At 44.5% G+C, this 17,136-nt stretch overlaps 1 protein-coding gene across 1 annotated transcript; it reads right to left on the reverse strand.

Annotated features, from left to right (window-relative positions):
• Nucleotides 1–1,474: 1,474 nt before the first annotated feature.
• Nucleotides 1,475–4,951, reverse strand: SLC35D3 (solute carrier family 35 member D3). Its single transcript, XM_004368888.1, has 2 exons — nt 4,332–4,951; nt 1,475–3,256 (listed from the first exon to the last, which is right to left on the reverse strand). Exons 1-2 carry the CDS (start codon nt 4,768–4,770, stop codon nt 2,427–2,429), a joined length of 1,269 nt encoding a protein of 422 aa, XP_004368945.1. The 5' UTR covers nt 4,771–4,951; the 3' UTR covers nt 1,475–2,426.
• Nucleotides 4,952–17,136: the final 12,185 nt, after the last annotated feature.

Consider the following 17,136-nt stretch of genomic DNA (forward strand, 5'->3'; position numbering starts at 1 on the left):
AAAGGGAGACTCCAAGTTGTCAGAAATGAAGCACAAAGACTGGGTCAGTCAAACAACATGGGTGACTTCCAGTGGAATCCTACCCACAGTGATATCCTGGAGCACCTCAGAAGCCTCCTTCCTGCCTGAAGCAAGACCTTACCTGATCTCAAACGCCAGGGTAGATCTGAGTCTGTAGAAGTGTGGAAGTGCTGCTGACTGGCAGAGGCAAGGATGTAGAAGTCAAGAATCAGGTAAGGTCTGACACCTGCCCATGCCTTCTGTGGCTGAGCCCCAGGCACTGACTCACTGCCTGCTCTATCCTGTCGTTGACTTCCGTGCTCCATGTAGAGAACTTCCAAGCTTTGGCCAAACCAGTGGATGTGACAGAACTTCCACTTTGGATCTTCTAGGGTTTTTCTTACCCTATCTCACTCCCCTCACCTTCACCTTCCTCTTTAGACCATAAGCGCCCCTAAAAGTTTGTTGAAACAGTTAATCTTTTTTTCAATAAATGCAAAGTCATTTTTTTAAGTGAAAAATAATAATTCTATCCATTTATCTGGTAGCGGTATTAACTTTGCTGGTTTTCATTAATTCTCAGCTTCATGGAGTTGCAATAGGATGTTGCCTTGAGGCATGTTGACATTAAAATTAATGCTTATTTTTAAAGACATTATTATAACCCTGGACAACCACTTCCAGCCACTGCCATATGAGGACTCCTACATCTTAAATTACTTATAGAGGCAACTATAAAAACAATCAACTGTCTGTAAAAACAAGTACACCAGGGCCAATAATAAACAACCTCAATTACCCTTGCTCATTAGCTTGTGGAGCCAAACTGATGGAGCTGAAACTTAATCTTTGCTCCTGTTTTTGTTTTGCTTTGATTTTTGGAAAAGAAATAAAAATATAGGGCATGCTGCTAACACCAGTCTCAGGAACACGCTGGCTGGCAATGTGGTGAATAACAAGAGCTCTCACACTCTTAAATTAACTCTCCTGGAGGCAATCGGCATGAAGTTTTGCCCACAGTGCTCTATACTACATCTCACACTCCACATTAACTGAAGTCTGTGGTGCAAACGGTTAAGCGTTAAACTACTAACCATAAGGCTGGCAGTTGGAACCCACCCAGAGATGCCTCCAAAGGTAACAGCCATGAAAAGCCTATGGAGCACAGTTCTGCTCTGAAACACACCATGAGTCAGAATTGACTCAACTGGTTTGGATTTTTTTGGTGTGAATAGCTTTAATATTTCAGCATATGTCAGTATTTTGTTTACTTTGTAACAGTTCTCTTCAGTGGAAAATGGGAGTGTTGTTGTTGTTGTTGTTTTAAACCAAACTTCCATGTTTATTTAGGAAGTTCGCAGTACCATGGCCGTATATACCAGACACTATACACTGCCCATTGAAAGCAGATGTAAACTATATACAGCAACAATCGAACATAAATGTATCTAAAACAAACTTCTAACAATGTATCTTTTAACAGATAGACTCATACTTTATTTTGGCAAATTTAATATAGAAAAATATCATAATGTGAATATAGCTGTTGCTCTTTTTGTAACATGGTTTGGGATGAGTAGTGCAAGTCGTGAAAGGGGTTGTATTTCAGGATAGTCTTCTCCCTTCTGACCGGGCTGCAGTTAATACTGAAATATATTTCAGCCACTGCGTTTGCATGAGAGAATATTGAACACAGTCAGTAAAAGTGGTTTAAAAATGTATGGCATTCAATAATAAATATTATAAAGCAATGAACTAAAACAATTTTTAAATATTTTATAAGTACTAAAAGTAAACTTTAAACTTCATGATTAAAGCTAACAACTCATATTTTCAAAATAGCTTTAACATTTTCTACCAACACAGAATAGAATAATAGAGGGCTTAATTTAAAAACAAGGGAAGAAAAATGAGAGTAAACATGGTATATCAGATACAGTAAACATCAATTCAGTGTGTTTATATGTAATGTCATTTCAACAATATACTTTTTTCCCAGCTGTCGATCAATATGTAGTTCTAAATATCATCACAAATGTGTCCCTGATTGTAATCTTCGAGCTTATTAAGTGCTGTCATCATTTCTACACTCCATCTTTGGAGGGAGGCGGTTGGGGGACTCTTGGTACATGCAGATATTTGCTTAAGGTTACAAAGACAGAAAATAAATGTGCCAGGAGTCTGAAGCTGAGACCACTGCCCTGTTTGTTAAGCACCTTCACATTCTTTTGTCTCTGTGATGCCTCAGGCAAAATCACACTAAATAATTCACACAGGTGCTCATTTTGTTGCTCTCCATCAGTCCCTTCAGCTTCTTTGCCTTCCTTCCCTACTGCTCAAAGAATAGAACTGGGTGGGCCCTCATTAAAACATATCTGTAACATAAAATAAGTGTATGTACATATGTACATACATGCACTTCCTTTTCAAGGACTGGGTAACTCTTCATTTTCTATCAAATAATCCTTCTTCATGTACTTGGTGCCCCTAACTAATCTCCACACTTCGAGGTAAGCATCCTTTAGTGACCTTCTGCTCATTTCTTCTGGGTTGTCTGTGATGTGCGAGCTCCCGGCCACCAGCGGGATTCCTCTGGGACTGCCCCTCGCCTCTTGCCCACTCTGTTGAGTGGAGCCACCTGCGGCCTCTCCACCTTCTGACCCGCCATTTCCACCGTCCCCAGGCAGCTCTTCCATGACGAACGGCAGCTGGTCTCCACTTGGCTGCAACTCCTCTCCCCCGGGCTGCGTCTCCAGGTTCTCGTAGTTGCTTTGCTTTCTGGTCTCCATGAATTTGACCACACAGTAAATGATGGAGCCCAAAGTGTTCACTACAACGCCGGCAATAAACAGAGAGGTGGGCTCCACGTCGCTGAAGGCCACCATGCCCACCGTGATGGTGGCAATGCTTTTCACCACGCCCACGAAGCTGGTGGTCACCGCCGAGTTGATGTACGTGCAGTGCAGCGTGGTGAAGTTCATGGCGCAGCCGATCAGGATGCAGGCCACGAAGATGCAGACCATGGCGGGGTCCTTCCAGCCGGGGAAGGCCCAGGCGTGGATGGAGTCCGTACTGGCGAAGGAGCAGACGACCAGCAACGGGGTAGCAGAGACAGCGATGACGTACTGCGCCGTGAGCGGCCCGTGCTCTGTATCGGCGCTCGCCTTCTGGATGAGCACCAGGTAGGCGGCGTGCACCAGCACAGCCAGCACGCCCGTTACGTACCCAGTGGGGTCGCCCGTCAGGTCACCGGCTCCTGGAGCGCACGAGGGGGACGGCGGAGCCAGGGGAGGAGGGAAAGAGAGAGAAGACACAGGGTTGGCGTGGGTAGGTTTCCACTTGGGGAGTGCGTCCGGCTGAAACGTAGACAAGATTCGCGCCCCAGCTCTACCCACCGAATTGCTGAGTGACTAATGTATCCTTGCCGTGCCTCGGCTACCGGTATAGAATGGGAGAGCCCAGCTCAGTCAATGCTCAGTGCGATCCGTAAGGAGAGATGTCTTCCCTGCCATATCCCCGAGTCACCCTGTCTACCTCTGTCCACCACAAAGGTCCTAGAGAACACAGATGCCCTCGGGGTCGGCCCTGTGGCTTACCTAAGCTGGCAGCCAGATCACCCAGAGCGTGCTACCCCTGTACCCCGTCCTCCTCCAGGAGGGAGGAGAAGCTCCTGCTAGTGGACTCACACCCCGAGCGGGCCAGGTGCGGGGCGCAGAACGCCTCCTCCTCGGCCCCCAAGGAGGGTTTCCCGCTCCCGCCGGCTCGCATCTCCCTCACTCAGCCAGTCTCGGCTAGCACGTGGGTTTCAGTCCGCCCCACTCTGCCTGGTGTCCTCAGGCCCCGGAGACCTCTAACCAGCCTCAGCTCCTAAACCTCGTTCCCATCCCCCTTCAAACCCTCCGCACCCCGCCCCCCGACTCCAGCCGGGCGTGACCAAGGAAGTTCGGGGTCCCCCTCCTTCCGGCTCGATCTAGGGTTGGAGGATTTCAGCTCCCAAGTTGAGGGGGCTCCCCACCCTTCCCGGAAGGAAGGGGTGAAAGGAGAAGACCAAGAAGGTCGGGATGGGCGATACCGGGTGAAGCAAGGGCAGGGGTCGGAAGCCGGATAATCTGACTTGGGGGCGCACGGGTATCAAGGAGGCGCGCGGACCGCTGGGAAGGCACCGCCGGGTCTCAGAAGTCCGGTCTGTGAACCAAGCGACCACTTTCAAAGCGCTATGCCTCTCTGTCTCAGTCTCCCCACCTGGAAGTGACGGCGTTGCACTAAGTCATCCCCGCGGTCTCTGCCAGGTGGGGTGGGGTGGGCTGAGGGTCTGCGCGGGTCCCGCTCACCTGCCAGGGCGGCGCCGCAGGTGGTGATGAGCACGGCCGTGAGCACCCCCGGCGAGGGCGCGCCGTTCTTGAGCACCAGGACGCCGATAAGCATGGTGACCAGGGGCAGGCAGCGCTTGAAGACCACGTACATGGGCAGGCTGAGGCCGCGCAGCGACCAGAGTGTGAGGCTGGACTGCAGAGTGGAGAGCACTGCGACCCCTGCGAAGGAGCGTGCCAGGCTCAGGCCGAAGGGCGGCACGGAGATGAGCCCGAGGCGCCGCAGCAGCTCCAGGCTCAGCGCCGCCGTGGAGCTGGTCAGGCACTGCACCAGGGTCAGGAAGGAGAATTGGTAGCGGCTGATGAGGAACTTCAGCAGGATGTTGAGGGAGCCCGAGAAGACCCCGTGCGCGATGGCCACCGAGACGCCCAGCACGCGGCCTCGGCACAGCTGCCGCATCTCGCCGGCCCCGCCGCCCCTCTCGGGTGGTGGAGCTCCCGGACCTGCGAGAGAGCGGGGAGGAGAGTCAGGAGGAGAGCGCAGAGGAGCGAAGCAAGGGCGGCGGGGGCGCCCGCCCAGCGCGGCGAGGGCAGGGGGCCGCTCGGCTGCAGGGCGTCCTCTCGGCTTGGCTGCTCCGCGTCCTACTGCCCCGCAGCTCCGGGGAGGCAGTGGCAGCGGTACCGGGGGCGGGGGACTCCGAAAAGTGGCAGAGGTGGGGGGCTGGTCTGAGAGGAGTGGCGGGAATCCTAGCGACAGCGATTTGTAAGTAGGTGACGAGCTGCGCTGGGTTGTGTCCCGCGCGGTTTCACAGGCGAGGAAGACGTTCTGCGGCGGGAAGCTCGGAGGCCGGGCGCTCCCTTCTCCTCCCGCAGCGCCAGCTGCTCCCGCTTGCCCCTTCCTCTGCGCTCCGAGCCGAGGGGCGCAGGTTAGGGGAGCCCGGGGCACAACTAGAGACGATTTTAGAAACAACAGCTGTTCTGGGTCGAACACGTTTATTGACCGCAACAAGTGACCACCCCCCAGGATTCCCCTCCCCGGTGCGGCAAGGGCTTTTCCACCCACTGTCCCTCCCAGCGCAGCCGCGAGAACTTGTCCAGCTGCCTCCCTGGGAAACGAAGACCGTCGGGGCAGCGGGGCACCCTGATGCTGCAGGTTCGGCCGCCGACGCTGGAGCCAAGAAGGAACCCGCGGCTTCGGGATATGCTATGGGGACAGAAAGCTGGCAGACCGGCTTCCTGTCCCGGCCAATGCGCATCCCTGTCCACGCGCCTTACGGGATCCTGGGATGACGCGCGCTGCTCCGGGGGGCTTCCGGAGGGGCTTGGCGGGGCGGCGGAGCCTGGGGGCGGGGGCAGAGGTAGGACGTGAGGTGAAAAACGTAAAAACAGGGGCAGGAACAAAATCTCTGGCGCAGGCTGCCTCTACCCGAGTTGGAGGGGCGCGGGGCCACAGCGGGCCGAGTGGAGGGTGGGGAGGGCGTGGAGGAGGCATGAGCCGGGGTGCCCTCACCCAGCCCCGAGGGTCGTGCAGCGTCCTCTGGATCCCAGAGAACCGACCAGAGACTGCGGGACCGAGGTGGGCCGCTTTAGGGAGGAGGACAGCCAGAAACGGACTACTCATTCTCTCCATCTTATCTCCCCCGGCCAGGGCACGCCTTTGCCCTACAGGAACTGTGAACTGTTTGTTTCCCATCTGGCTAAGAAAAACAGGAATTTTTATTTTCTGCGGGCCTAAGACCTCTGTGGCCGTTTCATCTGAATTCAGTTTCCTGGAAAGTATCGTCCAGACCCGTAGTTAACTCAGCAGCAGTACAGGGCTTCGCTCAGCCGAGGTCACCGCTAACCTCCAGACACGGTTTAGTTTTTGCCCTATTTAAAAATTACGGCCGGGGCCCGAGTTTGGGTGAGAGAGAGAGCTCCAGGTTGATGTGCTCCACCTTTCCTTTCGTTCACTGCCAGCCATTTACTTCTCTTAGACTCTCACCCCCACCGGGAGCCCAACCTCCCTAACCTTTAAACGCTGCACCACTTTGCCTTACTAATACAGAGGATCCATTTCTGGGGCAGTCTTCTGTTTTCTGCCCTTTATTTCCAACTTTGTGCTGAACACGACACTTCCAGGCCCGTACTGAAGCTGTGATAATTATTACTGCAACAGAAAAAAATGTACAGCAGGGATCAGCAGCATCATTGCGCCCTTCCATCTGGGCCAAGTTTATGGGTGGTGGGTGCTCACGATGGAGAGAACTTGGTCTCAACCAGTCCACCAACTGATGGGCTGAGCGCCTCCCCTTCCCTCTCCCTCACAGGTGGGCACTCAAGAAATTGTTTACAATGCCTCTGCCAACTTTCCAGGAAAAGCACTGGAAAGCATTACACTGAAAACATGAGTTCCTGGTCCCCAGGGAAGTCTTGATTTTTGTTGCTAGAAGTTGTAGTTTACACAGGATTGATTGGCCATTTCAGGAACTCTATTTTTCAAGTGTTGATGTCAGGGAGGATTGTTTACCAGATCATTTATAGTGAACAATTTCACAGAATTTACATGTGAAATCTGTCACTCCAGATTAGTAAATTGTTGTTGTTAGATGCCATTGAGTCGGTACAGAGTAGAACTGCCCGATAGGGTTTCCAAGGAGCAGCTGGTGGATTTGAACTGCTGACCTTTTGGTTAGCAGCCGAGCTCTTAACCACTGTGCCGCCAGGGCTCTAGCTTAGTAAGTAAGTGCAAGTAAACTCGTGCTTACTGGGTCATCCACCCCTGTCAGGGATTGTAAATTTGAAAAAAGGATTTCATTCTGTAGGGAGGTGCTATGGGGTTGGGAGAGAGAAAGATGCCAGCGGAGAAGCAGTCTTTGATGTGGTGAAAAAATGTGAAATTGTTCACTACAGATGATCTGGTAAGCAAGGTAAACACTGTGCTTACCTTGCCTACTGGATAATCCATCTCTGGTTGATGTTATTTCTTTAGGAAATAATCAGGCCTGAAGCAGCAGTTCTAATGTGTGTGTGTGTGGCATAACTATACTCAAAGAATACTCAGAGAAAAATTCTTTGAAAATTAACTTTCTAAAGACATCAGTACATAACAGATTTCTGCTTCTTGAGATCATTTCAGTTAAAGGTTGGTTGCTTTAAGCCATCTTAAGTGAATATAATAAAGAATTGTCTGCACAGACCTAGTTTTGGAATGATTCACTTCTGCCAGAAATTATAGTTGCTTCCATTTGTGATACTAACATTAGGTAAAAGATTTGCAGCTGATTCAGCTATCTTATCCTTCTCGTTTAGGCAAGAAATTTTAGCTTGATATTTGAAACCTACAGTGACATGAAACAGAATAAATTTTCTCCATTTTATTGCAAACACTTCTTTTGCATTAGGACTTTCATTTTCTTTCCTTCTTCTTCTTCTTTTTTTTAAATTTTTATCTCATCTCCACACTGTTACTAGGCAAGCTTCTAAACAAAAATGGGAAAAATAAGGGCACTATCTTTAGCAAGGTTAATTAGCAAGACTGCAGATCTGAAGGTCAAATAGCTATTCAATCTACTAGTATCAAGGTATCAAGGGTCAGACTCAAGCTCCATATCTTTGGAGCTGCTCAATAAATATTAATAGCATTAAATAAATCTCTTAGTTCATTCATTCATTCAACAAACATATAGAGCAAGTATTTTGTGCTATGTAGTCTGTGAGCCACAGAGCATTCCAAGATGAGCACTTATATTTGTCTTCAGGGATTCACAGCTGGGGATGAGGCAACACAATGAAGCTAATGCAACAGTGGAGTCTTGTGGCAGGAAAGAGGAGAGCATTGAGGAGGGCAATAAAATCAGCTTGAGAGGGGTATCAGAGAAGACTTCCTAGAGAAGGACGTATGGGCATTTTTGAATATTCTACTTTATTAATTGTTGTCTTAGTTATCTCGTGCTGCGCTAACATAAATACCACAGGCGGGTGGCTTTAACAAACAAAAATTTATTTTCTCACAGTTTTAGGAGGCTAAGTCCAAATTCAGGGCACTGGCTCTAGGGGAAGTTTTTTCCTCTCTGTCGGGACTGGAGGAACGTCCTTGTCTCTTCTGAGCTTCTGTTCCTGGGCAATTTTCATGTGGCTTGGCCTCTCTTCTCCCGTCTCTGCTGCCTTCCTTGCTTGTTTAATCTCCTTTATATCTTAAAAGAGATTAACTCACGACACACCCTACACGAATCCTGCCTTATTAACATAACAATGACAACCCATTCCCAAAAGGTATTATAACCACAGGCATTAAAAAAAAAAAAAAAACCCAAACCTGTTGCTAGTTGATTCCAACTCATAGTGACACTATAGGACAGAGTAGAACCGCCCCATAGGGTTTCCAAGGAACAGCTGGTGGATTCGAACTGCTGACCTTTTGGTTAGCAGCCAGGCTCTTAACACTGCACCACCAGGGCTCCACCACAGCATAGAGGTTAGGGTTTACAACACATATATTTGAGGTACACGATTCAATCCATAACAATTGTAAAAGTAACACATGTTCATTGTAGTACATAAAAGGAAAGCAAACTTCATAAATAAGTGAACATACTATCTTCAACATCCCCCACTCCAAACACCACACTAACTTCACTACACAGAGTCTACTATAGTTATAAGTTTAGTGTGGAATCTTTTTGTATGCATATTTATACACATGTACACCCCGATATGAATTTGTCTGTAATTTGCTATTTTTAAATGCATATTGTGGTAACCATCCTCCAAGATAGCCCTCAATGATCTCCTACTTCCTGGTATTCACACCCTTGTGTTAACTCCTCCCACATTATACCAGGTTTGATCTGAGTGATGATCTGTTACTTTTCCGGGATTAGGTTATAAAAGACTGAGCTTTCAGTTGGGTTGTCTCTCTCTTGGATCATGCAGTCTGGGAGAAGCCAGATGCCATGTTGTGAGGACACTCAGCCAACCAGTGGAGTTGCACATGGCAAGTGCTTGAGGCCAACAACCGCATAAGTGACTAGCTGAGCCTCAGGTGACTGCAGCCCCCTAGCTAACAGCTTAACTGAAACCTCATGAGAGACCCTGAGCCAGAACTACCCAGTTATCTGTTCTTGGATTCCCAACTCACAGAAATTGAGAGATGTTTATTGTTTTAACTGCTAAACTTTAGGGTGATTTGTTAAGCAGCAATAGATAACTCATACACATATGAATAGCAATGACTCCTTCCATGTCAAAACATACAGTTCTACCTCATTTTTTTAAATGACTGTTCTATAGTATAACCTTTCTCCTGTCACTTTCCAAACAGTAATGTAACGAATACTCTTGGACATTTATTCTTACACACTTCTTTTGGGTGTGTATTCTTACACACATTTGGGGATGGGGGTGGGGAAAGGAATCCTAGAATTGTAACTGTTGGGTCAAAGGGTTTGTCTTTTTTTTGGTTTAGTGTTGTTGGAGCACAAAGTGCCTGACTGTGGAGAGATGCTGTGCTGTAGAGAAAGGCAGGAAATAGCCCTCAGAGGACCTTGGCTGCCTGGTTAGTGAGCTTGAACTTTTTCCTGTAGGCAATCCTATAAACAGAGAAAGGTTTTACATTAGAATTGATGTAATCAGATTGCATTTTAGATCAGTCTCCTGAAGCTGTGTTGAGGAGGATGGCTCTGGGGCACAAAACTAGAAACAGACACATCATTTAGGAAGCTGCTGCAGTAGGTCCAAAGAGAAGATAATGGTGGCTTGAACTGGGGCAGTGGGGGTTGGACTGAGCGGAAGAGACAGAATGGATTAGTATTTAGAGGGTAAAAGGGACAGGACTTAGTGATCTATTCAATGTGTATGGAGTAGAGAGGTGGGAGTAAGGGAAGGAACAAGAATGACGTTTAGGTCTTTAGCTCAAGTGCCTGGGTAGACAGCATTGACAATAAATAAAAACACGTGCAGGAGGAGAAGCAGGTTTAGTGAACAAGATAAGTTTGATTAGAATAAAATGAGTACAACGGCATGTGGGAGACCCAGGAGAAAGGCAGAGGATACAGATTTGGTAGTATTCAGTATATATATGAAGGTAAAAACATTTAAGTGGATTAACTCATCCAAGGAGAGGCTTGTTAAGTAAATTAATGAGAGCTCATTTTTGGAAGAGCCAAAGTATAGCTAACATATACAGTTCAGAAGTGCCAAAGGCAGAAGGGACAGTTGGCTTTTAGCCTGGATATCTCTGGAGATGACGGACCTTGAGGATCACTGAGACCAGGCCAGCTTCTTAGCTCTTTAGACTTGCAAACTCAATTTTGTCCGTTCTAGACACATGAAGAAATGCTCACGATCATTAGCCATCAGATAAATGCAGATCAAAACTACAATGAGATATCTCCCCCAACCAGGCCTGCATTAATCCAAAAAACACAAAATAATAAATGCTGGAGAGGTTGTGGAGAGACTGGAACACTTATATACTGTTGGTGGGAATGTAAAATGATACAACCACTTTGCAAATCAATTTGGCACACTTCCTTAAAAAGCTAGAAATAGAAGTACCATACAATCCAGCAATCCCGCTCCTTGGAATAAATCCTAGAGAAATAAGAGCTGTCACATGAATAGATATATGCACACCCATGTCCATTGCAGCACTGTTCACAATAGCAAAAAGATGGAAACAACCTAGGTGCCCATCAACGGATGAATGGATAAACAAATTATGGTATATCCACACAATGGAATACTACAAAATGATAAAGAACAATGATGAAGCCGTGAAACATTTTATAACATGGAGGAGTCTGGAGGGCATTATGCTGAGTGAATTTAGTCAATCACAGAAGGACAAATATTGTAGAAGACCACTATTATGAGAACTCAAGAAAAGGTTAAACACAGAAGAAAATGTTCTTTGATGGTTACGAGGGTGGGGAGGAAGGGTGAGGGTTATTCACTAACTAGACAGTAGACAAGAATTATCTTAGGTGAAGGGAAGGACAGCATACACTACAGGGGAAGTCAGCACAACTGGACCAAACCAAAGCTAAGAAGTGTCCTGAATACAATCAAACACTTCGAGGAACAGAGTAGCAGGGGTGGGGGTCTGGGGACCATGCTTTTAGGGGACATCTAGGTCAGTTGGCATAACAAAGTTTATTAAGAAAATGTTCTGCATCCTAGTTTGGTGAGTGGCGTCTGGGGTCTTAAAAGCTAGCCAGCAGCCATCTAAGATGCATCAATTTGTCCCAACCACCTGGAATAAAGGAGAATGAAGAACACCAAAGACACAAGGAAAGTATTAGCCCAAGAGACAGAAAGGGCCACATAAACCAGAGATTCATCAGCCTGAGACCAGAAGAACTAGATGGTGTCCAGCTACCACCAACGACTGCCCTGACAGGGAACACAACAGAGAGTCCCTGATGGAGCAGGAGAAAGGTGGGGTGCAAAAATCAAATTCTAGTGAAAAGACCAGACTTAATGGTCTGAAACTGGAGGAACCCTGGAAAGCATGGCCCCCGGATTCTCTATCAGCCCAGAGCTAAAACAATTTCCAAGGCCGACTCTTCAGACAAAGATTGGACTGGACTGTGGGATATAAAATGATACTCGTAAAGAGTGTGCTTCTTAGCTCAAGTAGATACATGAGACTAAATGGGCAGTTTCTGTCCGGAGGTGAGATGAGAAGGCAGAGAGGGTTAGGAGCTGGCTGAATGGACATGGGAAATCAGGGGTGGAAAGGAGAAGTGTGCTGTCACAGTAGAGGGTGAGCAATTAGGGTCACATAACAATGTACATATAAATTTTTGTATAAGAGACTAACTTGAAATGTAAACTTTCACTTAAACTACAACAATAAACAAACAAAAATTTTGTCCATTCTATCAGGAATGACCAGGCTCTACTCACCAAAGAGTTCCAAATCATGACTGTTTCTCTGTGGGCCAATTTCTGTTACTCCTAGGAAAAGTAAGCCATGTGGCAGGACCATGGGTTTGGATCCAGTCATACCAGACTTCAAATTCCAGCTCCATTACTTCTGGCTAGTATGCCTCCTGAGAGCCTTGGTTTCCTTGTCAGGAAAACTGGGAGGGCTACCTTGCAGGGAAGTTTTAAAGATTAAAAGGGATAACATGTATAAAACATCTCATATAGTGCCCAGATCAGAGAAGATACTTAGTGACTGTGATTTCCCTTTTCCTTCATTCACTCTTTGGTGTCACTGGGTGCTGGAACAGCTTGGGGAGGCAGACAGGAAGAAAGCTAAGAACTCAATGGAGGGGAGACAAAGGATGATTTTTCCCAGTCCAGGGAAATGACTGATTCTCCTCTAAAGTCCAGAAGATGCTTAGTTTGTGAGCTATCAACAATTAAAAAATCTTATCAATTCTGATATGGAGACCCTAAAAAAAATCATTATGGGAGGTATCTGGTCTAAAAAAGAGCAGAAGTGGGGTCCAGGCTTCAAATTCACTCTACGTAGAAAACCTGTAGAACCAGAAAACGAAACTAGTTAGGGCAGTTCTGTCTGTTATCTGATATCAAAGAAAATGTGACTTTTCCTTGAACAAAGCCAAGGAGCTTTTATGTGACTTCTACATTTGCAGAGAAGAAGGTCCTGTGACTTTTCTGTGAAATCTTTATGGTAACTAAATGGCAATTAACCAACAAAGCACCCATATCAATAAGTGTTTTAGTCATCAAGTGCTGCTATAACAGAATACCACAAGTGGATGGCTTTAACAAAGAGAAATTTATTTTCTCACAGTCTAATAGGCTACAAGTCCAAATTCAGGGCATCAGCTCCAGGAGAAGGCTTTCTCTCTCTGTCAGAAGGAAGGTCCTTGTGATGCATCAGTCTTCTCTTAGTCTGGGAGCTTCTCAGGTCCAAAGGACGCACTCTACTCCCAGCACTGCTTTCTTGGTGGTGTGAGGTTCCCATGTGCCTCTGCTGACTTCTCTCTTTTATATCTCAAAAGAGATTGGCTTAAGACACTATCTAATCTTGTAGACCTCATCAGTATAACTGCTGCTAATCCGTCTTATTACATCTTAGTGATAGAGTTTACAACACATAAGGAAATCACACTAGATTACAAAATGGTACACAATCATACAATACCGATAATCATGACCCAGCCAGCTAAGTTGACAGGTATTTTGGGGGTACACAATTCAATCCATGACAAGTAGCTATCTTACCTCACTGAGCACCAATCAGAATTTTGTTAGCTTGTTTCCGAAGGAGGCTTAACCCGAACAGCTTGTCTCTATGGTTTGTTCCCAAGGAGTCTTAAAATAAAACTTGTAAGCCACCAATCAATGTAATGTTACTAAGTAGGTAGCTAGTCAACAAAGCTCTATAAACAAATCATTATTAAGGTCCCACTTTATTATCCCACCTTTGACAATGATGTAGCTTTACTTCCTTCTGTAACAGTATATTGGAGACTCCCTGCTTGTGATTCAGTTAGCCTGGTGTACACTAGCGGGTCACTCATTGCAATGATTGTCTTTGTCTTTACCTTGGCTTAATAAGAATCTCTTTTGATTAAATTTGAGTCTGGGGTCTTTTTCCCCCATGGCATTTTTGTGACGAGGATGGGATCCAAACCCATCTTCCTTCAGTGGGAACCTTGAGGGGTCAAGGATCAAAGCAGGCCAGCAACAGGGCCCTTTGTGCCCTACCTTATCCACGAACCCCGGGGACCCCATGAAAATAAGTGCTCTTGGATTTGAATCCCATAATTTATGAAGTGGTTCTCTGAGATTTTTTATTCAGCCTTTTGTTGTGTTTTTCTGTCCGGCTTTTCTCAGATGTCCCAGCATGCTTTCACTTGTTGTGTTTTTCTGTACCGAATCTCTCAAATGTCCCAGTAAGCTTTCACTTGTTTCTCTGTCCAGATTTTCTTGGATGTCTCAGCAAGCTTTCACTTGCTTTTCTGTTTGGATTCCCTTGGACATCTTGGTAAGCTTTTACTTGTGTTATTTAAATCTGAACATCTTAGTACAGCGGCGACCCCATTTTCAAAGAGTATCTCTTTGTGGTTTGGGAAAAGGTGACAGTAATTCTCTGTACAGGTGGTTTGTCTTTAAGATTGCTCAAAGGTGAAGTTTGCATGCCATCTAGTGACACGTGGTTGATATGCAGATTCCTGAATTTCGAGATGCATGTGTTGAAGCTCTGGTAAGATGGGGAATGTTGCTTATGGGCCACATAAAAAATGGCATCTGCTTTGTCAGAGATAGAGTTTCAAACTAGTGTCAGGTCTGGGAAAATTTTGAGCTCAGTAAAAATTAACCTTTCTGTGCAGTGAATTGGAAAAAAAGGAGGCTCTAAGTAATCAGCAAAGTTAGTTTTTAAGCACCTAGTAAAAGTTTCCTCTAATTCTTTGCTGGCTTTTTTTTCCTTTCTCTCTACCTGTATACTGAAAAATCACTCCTCCTGCTAAGGCAAACAGGTTTGACTCATAAACTAGCTCCAACCAAAGAACCGCCTTGACAAGTTAATTAATGGCTTACAGCTGCATGGCAACTACAAACCCAAGGAAGTGAGAAATTACACACTGGCTGGAAAGATACCCAGACCAGTCTTGCTTTAAAAAAGATGGCTGAAGAAATACTTAAGGAAGTCCTAGAAATAACAATGAGTTCTATGTAAAACTCTAAACCTAACTGCCCTGTTAAGAAATGGAGAAAACCTCATTTTGAAATGCCTTTTAAAATTAAATACCCTGAAGAAAAAGATAAACCTCCTACAGTCACTATTACTTCCTAGTCAAAAGCAAAACCACCTGCAGTTGTGAAGAGTTTCCCAATCATACTTTAAGGATGCAACATTCATTCATGACCATTATCATTCCACAGCAATCACAATAAAAAAGAGGGAACAGTTACAGTTAAAACACTGTAGATCTATTACCTATATAAAAACTTGTAAACCTAGTTTATCAAGATTTGTTTTAATTAATTCATATGTTAGTAGGACCTAGAAAAGCCCAACAATAGGCTAAGAAGCACATTGAAAGAACAAAAAAAAAAAAAAAAAAAAAAACCCAACCTGAAAAATCATTAATGATTAAATCCAATTCTTCAGGCACTGAATTATTAGATCAAACAAAAGCAGTAACTAAGTTTTTAAAATGCCATCCCTAAGGTTTTTTTCCAAGAAAAATTAATTGGGCAAAAGTTCAAAGCTATAAACAAGAAAAAAACAAAACAAAACTGTTTATTGTTTAGCCAAACTATTTACAAAACACTGTAGTTTAATTCAAGCATTACAGACTGGACTAAGAAACAATTCCCATTACTAAACTGACTTTGGCTTTTAAACAGTGGGTCCTTTTGATTATCAACAAGCAGTCCCTGAAGAAGAACTTATAAAAGTTAGAAGGAAGTTAAACACTACCAGCACCCAACAACTAAACTTTGGTGAAAACCTAATAGCAAAATTGTTTACCAAATTATTTACATCTTACCATAATTCAGAATTTACATTTACCCTTTCATTTAAGAAGAGATAAAAATACAGGTAAAGTAAGGAATCCTTTGAATCTACTATGTAATTTCTCATTGTTCTGATTGCCAAGAAAAGAAACAAGTAAAGCTTAAAGAGGATTTTGTTTCTGTTTGCATTCTAGCAAATGTTTTTGGCTTCTTTTTCTTTTTGCTGTCTTGCAGATGTTTTGGTCCCAGGGTTACTTGTCCCAGGTTTGGGGCAAAGGTTACTTGTCGAAGTTTAGGGCAAGAGTTCTTGAACTAGATCTGAGGAAGATCTCCAGTAATTTTTTAGATCTGCCCGACTGAAACAACTTGAAACTGCACAGCTACTTTTATGTATTTGTGTGTTGCCCTATTTTGTGTTGTGCTGTTTTAAGAATGTTATGCTGTTGTTGATCATCATAAAATGAAAATCATAAGGAAAAACACAGGCAGAGATCTTTAAGCCTGTTATTTAAACTGTCTGCAGAGACTCAGTGAGTATGTGATTTTCATCCAAGATGGCATTCCACTTGGAGGAAACCTGTGGTAGGCTACCTAGAAAAGTGGAAAAGATTCTGTCTCAAGGACTTCGATTCTAATCTAGGGAGAACATTCAATCTGGGTTTGCTTTTCTTTTTTTTCCTTCTGTGCACCACCTTGAAGTTGCTGTAAACCTCAACTCCGAATAAAACTACATCTGTCTTATGAATTAGGCTTTCAATAGCTACTCTAAAAAACTTTAATACGAATCAGTCTATTTAAAAAAGTGCACTGAATAAGATAAATTATTTATTTTAATTGCTATAACAAGGCCTTAAAAGAAATGAATTATTCTAAATTGCTTTCTCTAAAAAGACAAACAAACAAACAAAAAAAAAACCCACAATTATAAAAATAATATTTTTACCTCTGGATGGTATTATTAAATTATAATATTCCTTTAAAGAACTTATTCTAATTGGTTTAATGATAAATAAGTGCTTATATACATTAAATGGAGCCCAGGTGGTGCAGTGGTTAAGAGCTTGGCTGCCAAGCAAAAGGTTGGCAGTTCAAATTCACTAGCCATTCCTTGGAAACCCTATGGGGCAGTTCTACTGTGTCCTATAGAGTCACTATGAGTTGGAATCAACTCAACAGCAACAGGTCTATATAAATCAAATAGTCTAATATTCCCAAGAATTGATGAAAATAATTTTGTTCTAACAAACATTTTTATTCCAACTTTAAAAACAAGATCTAAAAACTAAATCTTTCTAAATAAATTAAGCTGGCTATTATATAAAATATGTTTTATTGAGAGAAAAGGAATTTTATTAATTCCAGAATAAGAAGGTTAAATTACTTACAGTAATTATATTTT

The sequence above is a fragment of the Trichechus manatus genome, unplaced genomic scaffold (genome assembly GCF_000243295.1).
Source record: "Trichechus manatus latirostris isolate Lorelei unplaced genomic scaffold, TriManLat1.0 scaffold00002, whole genome shotgun sequence".
Lineage (NCBI taxonomy): Eukaryota > Metazoa > Chordata > Mammalia > Sirenia > Trichechidae > Trichechus > Trichechus manatus.

Coding starts and splice junctions, on each gene's coding strand:
- SLC35D3 (XM_004368888.1), bottom strand. CDS start 4,770: ATGCGGCAGCTGTGCCGAGGCCGCGTGCTGGGCGTCTCGGTGGCCATC. Junction 3,257..4,331: donor CTGCGGCGCCGCCCTGGCAG/GTGAGCGGGACC, acceptor CGTGCGCTCCAG/GAGCCGGTGACCTGACGGGC.